At 45.4% G+C, this 12,366-nt stretch overlaps 1 protein-coding gene across 1 annotated transcript in view; it reads left to right on the forward strand.

Moving 5' to 3' along the window:
- RASGEF1C (RasGEF domain family member 1C) overlaps positions 1–12,366 on the forward strand; it is a 128,876-nt gene that overhangs the window by 100,345 nt on the left and 16,165 nt on the right. The window contains exons 7-10 of the mRNA XM_075900487.2: positions 2,192–2,269; positions 4,899–5,001; positions 5,108–5,187; positions 6,494–6,589. Coding sequence (XP_075756602.2) covers positions 2,192–2,269; positions 4,899–5,001; positions 5,108–5,187; positions 6,494–6,589 — 357 coding nt within the window. The remainder of the gene's footprint in view (positions 1–2,191; positions 2,270–4,898; positions 5,002–5,107; positions 5,188–6,493; positions 6,590–12,366) is intronic.

A 12,366-nucleotide genomic window follows, 5' to 3' on the forward strand; every position in this document is an offset into this window, starting at 1 on the left:
AAAAAAGCCGGAAAAGAGCGTCTAGACTGGCCCCGATCCTCCGGAAAAAGTGCCCTTTTCCGGAGGCTCTTATTCTTACTTCAAAGTAAGATTTCCCTACGACGACTAGTGAAATTTACATGCCCCTTCCGGAAAAGGGGCCAGTGTAGACGTAGCCCAGTAGCCGATGTGAGTCCTAGGCAGAGGAGCACAAGCTGCTCTGCATGCTTCTCTCACACACAGGCATAATCCTCCCCAGCTACCATTGGCCTGGAATCAGCTAGTGCTCAGGGGGAGGACAGTGCATAGAGCCCCATGCTCCCCCCGTATAGGAGTGGGACCCACTGCTCACCACTTTTGGGGTACAGTGCAGTCCATAGTGCCAGGACAGGCAGGAAGCCTGCCTTAGCAACCCCTACTGCACCTGGACACCCTACAGCAAAGTGATCCTGTACCTGGCATTCCACGACCCAGTTGCAACCCGTACTTTGGAAATCACTGATACAGAGACGAGTGAGTCCTAAAAGGGAAATTCCCAAACTTGATTACAGTTGGATTTTCTAAGGGGACTTCAGTTTTCAAAATTCCAGGAACAGATCCTCATCTGAGCTTGGTCCTGCCTTGAGGGCGGGGGGCTGGACTCGATGACCTCTTGAGGTCCCTTCCAGTCCTATTATTCTATGATTCTATGATCTGGTATAAACTGTTTTAGCTCCACTGAAGACAACAGACGCATTGAAGTCAGCAGAAGTAGGACAGTTTACATTGGCTAAGGATCTGTCCCTAATCCTAAAGAATAGTGATAGAAATGTAGCCGTGTTAGTCTGGGGTAGTTGAAGCAAAATGCAGGACAATGTAGCACTTATAAAACTATCTCACCCATTACCAAGACAGTTTCCCCAATTATCACCTCTAATACCATTAACTCACAAACATCCCACTCTCCCTACCTCTAATATCAATTCACAGACACTTACCTTCCTTCCTCCCCCCCCCCCCCCCCACAACCCTCCTCCTGTTCTGCAATGTGATTTGTCCTTTTCATATTTGTTCATTTTTTTTAATTGTATCCTTTGGTATATATGGTTGTGACTACTTTCTTCCACTATTTGATCTGAGGAAGTGGGTCTGGCCCACGAAAGCTCATCATCTAATAAACCATCTTGTTAGTCTTTATAGTGCTACATTGTCCTGCATTTTGCTAATCCTAAAGAGACTGTACTCTGAAAAATAGACACTATAGCTAATAACTTTTGCTGAGTAAACTTCCCTTGGATCAAATGACCTGTTTCAAGGCAACTTACAAAATAGAATCAGGTCGGCTGAGAAGACATTCCAAACAGGCAAGGGAATAAGAGAAGGAAAGAAACCATTATTTTCCAAGCAGAGGTGAACCTAACTGTCTTTTCTTTTGCAAATTCATTTTTAAATTCAGTATTACCAACTTAGAACTGAATAAAGATCTTAACTGGTTAACTCATTACAAAGACAATTTCCCCACTCTTGATATCCACATTCCCACATCAACTGCTATGAATGAACCTCTTCCACTCTGTCTTGATTAGCTTCATTTACACAAGTACCCATGCCTCTGTAAACTCCACTCCAATTCATCTGATGAAGTGGGTTTTACCCACCAAAGCGTATGTCCTAATCAATCTATTAGTCTCTAAGGTGCCACAGACTCCTTGTTGTTTTTGTCATTTCTTTTGCTCGCTCTTGTTTTTATTAACTGAGTTGGAGAGTCTTCTTGTCCAGGAAAAAAGCTGTGGGCAATTGCATTTTCTGAGCTATGGGAAGTGGTGAAATTAAAGGAACAAACTGTATATGTTCTGGAATGTTTTGCTTGTTTAGACTAATACAGTTCTTTACATACTGCGATACCATGGCAGTTAATATTCTAGTGAACAAGGATCAACATAAACTGGGTAGCATTTGTTGTAGGCAAAACAAGACTGTTCTCTGTAGATTGATTGGATTTGTATAAAGCAACTCGTTTTAATCCTGCGCATCTGCCACTACCAATCTATAAACTCACTTTCTTAACTTCATCCTTCATGCACAAACCAAGGTGTGCACGTGGGTGTGTGAGAGAGATTTGTGGCCAAACAGTGGCAACTTTGTATAGCATATATCTTACCTATATTTTACATGAGTATCTTGTTTATGACATTCAGTGCTTTTCTTTTTTCACCCTTGTTTCAATGAGCAGAAAAAGACTAGTAACCTAGAGGCCTATGTGAAATGGTTCAATAGACTCTGCTATCTGGTGGCAACAGAAATTTGCATGGTAAGTGAAAAGTGCATGGCAGTATTTTATCACATGCCTGATGTGCCAGTTTGTGATGGTACATAAATGAGCAATGCCAGGGATTTATTGTCTATGGCCCAGGTAAGTTGTTCATATACATTTTGATAACATTGTGCTCCCAGAACCACCCTGGTAAATTACAATCATAGAGCAAAACAGCTGGCATGGGGGGAAAAGGTGGCAGGAAAGGAGAGGGAGCCTGGTAATGCAGCGAGTGAAAAATAACCCTTTCTGTTGAAGCAGAGAGTGAGTAGCAAGTGTGGCATTGTAGAATAATGAACTCTGCAGGGGAATAGACTCTCCTGGTCTCATTCAGGTTCGTTTTATTTTTACTCCATTGAAAAGATACCAGTGGAGAAAGAAAAGCAGAAAAATCTTTATCTTCGGTCTTCCTAATGCTTTTAATCTGTATGTGTCTGGATCCCAAATGAGCCTGCTCCAATCTTCTACTTATTATAAACTAAAGAGTGAAACATGAAGAGATAAGAACTGCCATAACCTTCTTTCTCTGCTCCCCGCCCCTCTTGTTATCTTCTCCCCTTGAAACCACTTTCCTCCTTTTTCCTGTCACTTCTCCTCTTTTGCCTCCTCTCTCCCACCTCACCTTAACCCCTCTATCTTTTCTGGTTTATTCCCTGCACAATCCAGGCATGTTCTGGTGTTTCCTAGGCTCGAAAAAGGCAACCTTGACCCCTTCCTATCATGCAGACTTCTGCCCCATTTCCCTTCACCTTTCATCTCTATACTCATTAAACATGCTGATCTGCATTCTTGACTCTCTGCCCTGGCTACACCTTGGATCTTTGCTGGTCTGGCTCTGCCCTTTCCACTCTCCTGAATCTGCTCTCACCAGAGTCTCCAGTGTCCTCCTGGCCAGATCTCATATGTCTTTTACTCCAGCTGCATCTTCTTGGACCTCTTTTCTGCCTTCGAATCTGTAAATCAGACTCCCTTTTCTGCAATGGTGGCCTGCCTTGGGTTTTGTGATCCTGTCTTGGTTCCCCTCCTACCACTCTGGCTGTTTCTCCTGCATCTCTTTTGGTGGGTGGCTCACCACACTCATTCTCCATGAGGATCTCCCCAGAATCTCTCCTAGGATCTTTCCTCTTCCCTCTCTGTGCCCTGTCTCTGGGCAGTCTCATCCCAATGCAAACCTGATGAGGAGCTGAACAACAATGACCAACCGTGCCACAGCTCACAGTTACCATTGTGTTATTGTTTGTGTCTTTCACACCGTTCTTTGACGCACTGCCTCTCGCTGCACATGGAATGTATATGCAATGCTCCTATGAAGCATGATTGATATGATTTAATTTGGATATTGTAAACACCCCAAATGTTTTACCTGTTTTAAAAATGCAGAGGAAATGTCATGGAGGAAAGGGGGAAGAAACACGGAACCTTTCACCTCAATGTTGCCAGGTTGAATTGCTAGTGACTCCTGAATTATATACCATCTTCTGATGGTTTGATGACCTTGTTGAAAAGAATATGGGGGTCTCATTCTAGTTACCACTGGCCATGTGTCTCTAAACCCTGCTTCACCACCCAGATTAACTTGGATTGGCAATGCTCATGGGAAGTCTCAATAGAAAGTCCAAGCTGAATGATGTTTGGACACTTTGTCTTCTCCTTGGGTGTGGTCCTTCCAAGTCAGTGCTGAGGCAAGTGCTCGGGGACTGTGGTGGTGAGCGTGATATACAAGAGGAGAAGAGAAACAGATAAATTAACAGCCAGAATGTGGGGAAGCCTGCACCATTCTCATCAGTGCTGGTTTGTGGATTAACAACTTCCCTCCTCTTTTCTGTGACCTTTTCATCAGCAGTAAATTCAGAACAGGAGAAAAGGTTTTTAAATACATTGTAAGAAAAAGTCACCATCAAATAAAAGTACAGTTGTTCTAGAAGACGGAGAACTCCTCTAGCCTCACTAAAGTCAATGGTAAAATACCCACTAGATTTCCATGCAGCCAGGAGTTCACCCATACTATCTGATCATTGTTTTTAACCTGGTAGCATTAAAGCTTTGGAACAATCCTTCCCTGCAGTCAGCAGTCTCTAGATGTTGGCTTTCTGCTTCAGTGCCAGGCCAGTGGTTGAATAAACCACCTTAGGAAGATTTGGGTTGGCTGCATCTGTGAAGAAAGCTTTGATTCTGGAGACTGCCAGTCACCTATCGTGTCATCCAAACAGCTTGAAAAAAATATCAGGCAATAACTGGGCTTTTTAAAAAACACTCAGGTGCTTGAGTTGTAAAATTAGGATTTCCCTGGGTAGGGCACATGGGCGATGGATGAAGGTAGGGCTGAGGGAGGCAAACCCCACCCCTTTGGCACAGGTCCTGCCCCCAGCACCACAGGGAGAGCGAGCGGTGCATGGCCCCAGCCTCCTTGGCCCCAGAGCATGAACAGAGCAGCAACACTCCACCACTAGTACTCCTACATTAGGCATTCTGGGGGTGGAGTGTGGGCGGGGCCATGCCTGGTGGTTTGGGAAGGCAATGCCTTCCCCTGCCTATGATACCCGCCGCCCCTGCTAGGCACCAAAGCCTGGCATTGACTATGATTTTGCATGTGCTTGTTGTGATGAGTTATTTATTTTATTTGCAGCCTGCGAAAAAGAAACAGCGAGCGCAAGTCATAGAGTTCTTCATTGATGTTGCCCGAGAATGCTTTAACATAGGGAATTTTAATTCACTGATGGCAATCATATGTAAGTATGGTAGATGCTTCAAAATGGAAATGTTCTGGTTGGCATAATGGCTGTAAAAAGTACATCTGTATCCTCACTCTTTCCCCGTCTTCTGATTTCCTTGTAGCGGGAATGAACATGAGCCCCGTCTCCAGGTTAAAGAAGACCTGGTCAAAAGTGAAAACCGCCAAATTTTTTATTCTTGAGGTAAAAAAAATAGAAGCTTTGTTATTAGTATTAATCAAATGTATTCAGGTGCATGATATTAAATAGAGGATCTTCATAGACTTAGGGGTCACAGTTTCTCCGGAGAGGCACACGCGAGCAGAAATGTACCAACAGAAGGTGTGAAATAGCTACCAAGCAGAGAGCAGCTGGAGCACCTGAGGTACAGTCTTGGATAGAATGTGCCAAAAAGTGGGTGTGATAAGAATGAAAGCCATTATAAAGGATTGCTCAAGAATCTGATCCTGCTGTCAGATAAATCAGTGGCAAATCTCCCACTGCAGGATCATGCCATGGTGCTCTGTGTACGGCCAGGTCTACACTAGACCCAGAAGGTCGGCTTAAGGTACCCAACTCCAGATAGGTAAATAATGTAACCGGAGTCAACATACCTTATGCCAAGCTTGGCACCGTCTTCTGAGTGGGAGGTAGATGGGAGAAAAGCTCCCATTGGTTTCCCTTACTTCTCATGAATGCAAAGAGTACCGGTGCCAATTGGGGGTACCCTCAGCGTTCGATTTAGTGGGTCTCTACTAGACCCGCTAAATCGAACGCCAGAAGATCGATATCTGGCGCAGCAAGTGGTGTTGTGTCCTCTGGCAATTAAGCAAGTTATTCCATCTCAGAGGTGGTGTAAGCAAGAAATAAAGGGGCATGCAATTCTATAACAGCCCCCCAACAGTCCATGTGCCAGTGCATTGCAGCAGGGGAGTACCCTGATGCCAGCCAGAATTCAGCCTGATATAAACTGGGCATAATTTTGCACTACCTCTTCAAGCATTATTTTCCATTGGGGAGCATTTGGCCTGATATCTGTATCATATGTACAATGATACGGTGATAGCTACCCCATTTAGGCCACCTATTTCAAATAAAATTATATGCATTTAAAAATGAAAATCAAAGATACAAACAACCACAATCTGTACATGTAGTTTTTCAGCTGTTCTAAGGGTCACCCTTATAAGGAATTTGGTGCAATTATGTCTCTCCTGAGAATATCTGTGTGGCCCCTGTCCAGGGCCCTGGAACAATAGGAGAAACTGTCATCAGAGAATCCAGCTCTCCCACACTGCCACATCATGGTGACTTTTATTAATCTAAAATTGCATCTGGATGCCTTGATGAATAAGCATTAAGCCAGATAAACGAGACAAGAAAATAATGACAAAGGTGTCCAGCATGGAGTAAGATCTCCATTACTTGCAACTTGGTTTTAAATGATGAGAAAAAAAAATCCAAATCCTTTCTGATTATCTATATGGCAATTGTCTCATTTTGCACCTAGCATCAGATGGACCCTACTGGCAATTTTTATAACTACAGAACTGCGTTGCGAGGGGCTGCCCATCGATCTCTCACTGCACACAGCAACAGGGAGAAGGTAGGTCTGTCCCCGTCTTGTGGTCTTGTTTATTTTGGGAGGGGAAGATGATTAAAGATGGTGGTGAATCACAGGAATTCTCAGCGTGCGCTTAGGATAAATCCCATCAGCATGAGCCTATGCACCATTTAAAGCTCACTTCAGACCTCAAAATAGTACTTAAGTGATCCATTGGACTTTTGTTGCCTCTCCTGTCCAATTGTGACAGCCATCTCCACATCCCTTGAAAATTCACTTAGGGCTTATCTGCAGAGGGAAATTGACCAGCTTTGAAGCAATGTAACTGTCCTAGAATAAAGGTCCATGCAGGGGAGTTAGGCCAGTGCAGCTACAGTGCAATAGTTAGGCCAAGTCTACCCTAGACCCAGCCACTCGGCTTAAGGTACACAATGCCAACTACATAGAATACATAGCTGCAGTCGGCTTACCTTAAGCCAAGCTTGGCAGCAGGAGGCCAATGGGAGCATTCCTGTCAGTTTTCCTTAGTCCTAGCAAAAGCAGGAGTACTGGATGCTGGTGCTCTCTGAGTTCAATTTAGTGTGTCTTAACTAGACCGGCTCAATCAAACTCCGGAAGATCGAGTGTGGCAGCAGCGATCTTCTGTTTAGGGTAGACAAGGCCTTAGTCTACTTTATCTATACTAGTCAGTTTCCCTATGATGTCTGTCTTGTGTAGCGGCTGATTTGAGACAGTGAGCAAAAGGTGTTACTCCTTAGAGGGGAGTGAATGGCACTTAATTAATAGCAAGTGCGATTGTGTTGCTCAAAGCACTGTAGGCAAGTCTGGAGTAAATCATGTATAGCAAACCTACAGCTTGATTCCACCTGAGATACAACTGATTTAACTCATTGTCACCCATTCTATTAAGAGAGAACTGCCCCCCTGGTATCTTAGAGCACATCTCCTGTGCTGAATGAAAAGAATGGAAGGGTTTCCTAATATTAAATCAAAGAGAATACTGCCTAGATTTGAATGCCCAATGTGCATTTGTCAGAGGTAGGTACATTTGAATAACACATTCCTTGTTTGGGAGTGAATGACATTTGAGGATAATGAAATATGAGTGTGTTGTGATTTCAAAATTATTTTCTTCTATCAGCTCTCTTCAGATACGATAACAGAGAGCTATTGTGGTATGAGCATCACTGTGTTCTTCCGGTTGTCTTTGTTTTTTTCCACATTCGCTCTAATTTTTATTTTGTTAATAAATGTTGTGATAGCACATTGTTATAAACAGAGAAAAACTGCCTGGGTGCAGCGAAGCAGATGCTGCATTCACGAGCATCATGTGAAATTCAATATTCATTGCTAGAAGAACCGGGTTAGATTCTGATCTCACGTCTCTGCAAATCTGATGGAACTTCCCATGGAGTTGCTCAAGATTTACACTGAAATGAGTTCAGAATCTGTTCCCCGGGCTGCCATTGTTGTAATGGAAATATGCAGAGTTGTTTGGAAAAGCAATACACTGCTGCGAGAAGAGCTGATGAATCGGGTATTAATGAAGAGTAAAGAAATTCCTTGAACAAGCTCACGCATGCTTCATCTAGAACCTGACATTTTGAGATGCTTATGTGATCTATTCCTCTGATGACAATCACATGTATGCAAGCTGCTGCTTTATTACATTACCTTTATTCCTGTGGAATTTCTCTACCACATTCCTGTTTATGCTTATTTAAGACCCAGGGCAAGGAAGTTAGTAGATTGCTAGGAATCTATTTTACTGGGGGAGGGGGTTTCTATTTCTTTGTGTGTTTTTCATATTAATTTAAGAAAGTGTTGATACACAAGGCTCAGTGGCTTATCATTGCTGGGTACATTAAAATCCCACATGTGGCACAGCACATAATTCAAACCCCTGATCTTCCTGGTTTCATCGCTCATTATGAGCGAGCTGTCTGATCAGGTGTTATATTGTATTGTCATTGGATCAGATTCATGTATGATCTTGGCCTATAGAAAGTGTTATAGGATTTTCTGCAGTCTTTTAGCAAAGCTCACTTCTTGGAACAACAGAAACCTTTCCTGTTTTCATATTGGACCGTATGCTGTATAATGTTTTTTTCCCAATTACATGCGGAATAAAGAGGAAAGGGGGTTACATTTCCTATGTTTGCTGCTATAGACTGTGGAAGAAACTCTGTTTGGGAGCGGTGGGAAAAACATGGTGGCTGTGTCTACATTGGCACCCCTTTCCGGAAAAGGGATGCTAATGAAACACTTCGGAATTGCAAATGCCGCGGGGGATTTAAATATCCCCCATGGCATTTGCATGAACATGGCTGCCGCTTTTTTACGGCTCGGGGTTTTGCTGGAGAAAAGCGCCAGTCTAGACGGGATCTTGTGGAAAATAAATCCTTTTCCGTAAGATCCCTTTTCCGGAATAATCCTCTTTTCTCCCTTTTTACTTTCAAGTAGGAATAAGGGATCTTCCGGAAAAGGGCTTATTTTCCGCAAGATCCCGTCTAGACTGGCGCTTTTCTCCAGCAAAACCCTAAGCCGGAAAAAAGTGGCAGCCATGTTCATGCAAATGCCGCGGGGGATATTTAAATCCCCCGCAGCATTTGCAATTCCGAAGTGTCTCATTCGCATCCCTTTTCTGGAAAGGGGTGCCAGTGTAGACACAGCTGGTATGTTCTGGAGGGCTGTATAGAATCACAGAAACTAGAGCTGGAAGGGACCTCAAGAGGTCATCAAGTCCAGTTCCCTGCCCTCACGGCAGGACCAAGCACTGTCTAGATCATCCCTGACAGGTGTCTGTCTAACCTGCTCTTAAATACACCAGTGTTGGAGATTCCACAACCCCCCTAGGCAATTTATTCCAGTATTTAAACACCCTGACAGTTAGGAAGTTTTTCCTAATGTCCAACTTAAACCTCCCCTGCTGCAGTTTGAGCCCATTGCTTCTTGTCCTATTCTCAGAGGCCAAGGAGAACGATTTTTCTCCCTCCTACAGATAAACAGTATCAAATACCAAAGTGTTCCTAAATAAATAGGTCCTGGGAACATGGTGGAGAGTTTAAAAAGGGAAGCTTTATGAATTTTGATGGGCAGTTTGTCTGATGAACAGAAGATGGCAGGGAGAAAGCACAGAGGAGCCTGAGAGAAAAGGGGTCAAGAGAGTGGTGTTACTGGGAGAAAAAAGATGGGAAGTTGACAGCTTGGGTCTGATGTGGGGCTAACTCAGGGATGGGCAATAAGTGGCCTGTGGGTTGGACCTGGATCACCAAGGTTAGGTCCTGATGGACCGCTAGACTTTTTATTTCCCAGCGTGTCTGCAGCTCCTGTTGGCTGTTCCTGGCCAACAGGAGCTGCGAGCAGGTAAATAAACCATCTGGCAGCCCACCAGGGGCTAACATTGGTGAACTGCATCCAGCCCGTGGACCACTTATTACCCACCCTTGGGCTAACTGGTAAAGAGCCTTAAAGGCAAAGTAGTAGGGACTGATGCATTGGAGGAGAAGCCAATGGAAAACTGCAAAGAGAAGAGCAATGTCTGCTCTGACCACGTTGTCTGGAGTTAGACAACATGAGCCAAGTCCGTATACAAGCCAATTATCAATAATCCTCTTTTCTCCCTTTTTATTTTCACTGATTCCTTTATCCTCTGCACCCAGTTTGTGTCATTGCCCTGTCCAGGACGTGGCCTTACTTAGATACCTTTGCCGTTGAATTCATTATAAAAACAAATGAATTTTGGGAATGATTTAACAAATAATCAAATTCCTACAAGTCATGTGATCTGTTGAGTTTGGGATTTAGTTTGCAGCCTTATTCTTTGCAGAATGTCTCAAACGACAGACTTGCCAGAAGCTGGGAATGGGCGACAGAAGAGGGATCACTTGATGATTCCCTGTTCTGTTCATTCCCTCTGAAGCACCTGACTTTGGCCACTGTTGGAAGACAAGACACGGGGCCAGATGGGCCTTCGGTCTGACCCAGTATGGCCGTTCTTATGTCAAGGGAGAGTGACCAACTGCCTGATGGGATAAGCTACCATGGATTCTGCCTTGGTTGGAGGGGTTTCCATTTGCTGCCATTTTCTTCAAGGCATGGTATGGCTCTCTCACCTCTCTCTGTCTCGTTACCTCACTGCATGGAATATCTTTGGCTGTTCTCTCTGGCGCCCGTTACCATACCAAAGTGCCCCTCAGAACCTCACAGCCTTTAATGTATTTCTCCTCACAACACCTCGACGAGCTGGGGAGGCTCATTTTATAGGTGAGATGTGGATGCAAAGAAAGACGAAGCGACTCGCCTAAGGTCACCCTGGAAGCTTGTGGTGGGGCCAAGAACTGAATCTGGGGCTCCCCAGACTGTGCTTTTTCTTTTTTAAGTGCCGTATCTTGCTGCTTCTGTCTCCTCCACGTGGGTCAGCGTCTCAGTGTGCTGAGCATTCTGCTTCTTGCTACTGCCTCGTTTCCATGGCATCGGGCCGCATGATCGTTATTGGCTGATGCGCAGCGTGAGGAATCTGCGTGCGTGTCAATGCTGCTCACATCTACAGGCTTTAGCCTCTCCGGGGCACCTGGTCAAGCAGCCGAATGAGCACTCGATTGAGAATGGCAGAAGGGTTTTAAAGGACACAACGGCTTCTGCTCCATGGAACTGACATTTCACCATCAGCGGCATCAGACGTTCTCCCTCCTTGTTTCCTTTGGGTCGATTTCTTGGCTGCTGAATTGATGTTGCCTGATTTTGGCTAACAGAGTGCAGGTTGGACCTCCCTCGTCCAGCACTCTCGGGACCTGACTGGTCCTAGAGGAGGGATTTGGCCGGACCAGGGGAGGTCGTTTCTGGCCCTCTGGCCACTGCTCCACCCTTAGCCTGGCTCTGCTCCTGGCCTTGCCTCCCAGACAGCTCCCCACCTTCCACCAGCCCTGCTACCCTGCCCTACCCATGGTTCCGCCGCTAGGGCTCCTGGCTCCACCAGTCTTCCTGTGGCAGCCTGTGGTCCTGCCACCAAGGCTCCTGGTCCCACCACAGCAGACCACAGCCTTGCCACCAGGGCTCCTGGCCCTGCCACGGCAGACCACTGCTCCACTGGAGGTCACTGGCATTGCAGCCAGACTCCTGCAGCAGGGCTTCCAGCTGCTGGTCCTCCTGCAGCCAGCCTGGCTGGGTTCCCACCCCCTCAGGGCTCCTGCCTCTGACCTGCCACAAGGACTGTCTGATTCAGCAATATCCATCATCCTGCCAGACCTAGAGGCTACGTTTACACTGGCAGCTTCTTGCAGAAGAACAGCTGTTCTTCCACAAAAACTTGTTGGCTGTCCATACTGCATGAGCGTTCTTCCAGAAGTACATTTACAGTACAGCGTTGTAAAACAGGGCTTCTTCCGGAAGAGTTATTCCTCTCCCCACGAGGAATAAGCCCTCTTGCGCAAAAGCTTTTCCAGAAGAGGCCAGTGTAGACAGACAACATAAATTTCTTGCGCAAGAAGCCCCTATGGTTAAAATGGCCATCAGTGCTTTCTTGCACAAGAGAGCATCTACACTGCCATGGATGCTCTTGTGCAAAAGCACATGGCAGTGTAGACGCACTCTTGTGGAAGAGTTTTTGCACAAGAACTCTTCCACAAAAGAGTTCTTGCGCAAGAAGCTGCCAATGTAGCCATAGCCTGGATATTGCTGGACCAGAGAGTCCTGCTTGAGAGAGGTCTGACCTGTAGTTAGAAGTGAAGCAAGAGGGCCAAATAGCCTCCTTGGTGTGAAATGGGGTGCAGCTTGGCCAGGGTTGGGGGAGGCAGGCTACTCTTCATAGTGTGGATGCT

This window comes from Pelodiscus sinensis, chromosome 16, assembly GCF_052426305.1.
Source record: "Pelodiscus sinensis isolate ZL-2025 chromosome 16, ASM5242630v1, whole genome shotgun sequence".
Classification (NCBI taxonomy): Eukaryota; Metazoa; Chordata; order Testudines; family Trionychidae; genus Pelodiscus; species Pelodiscus sinensis.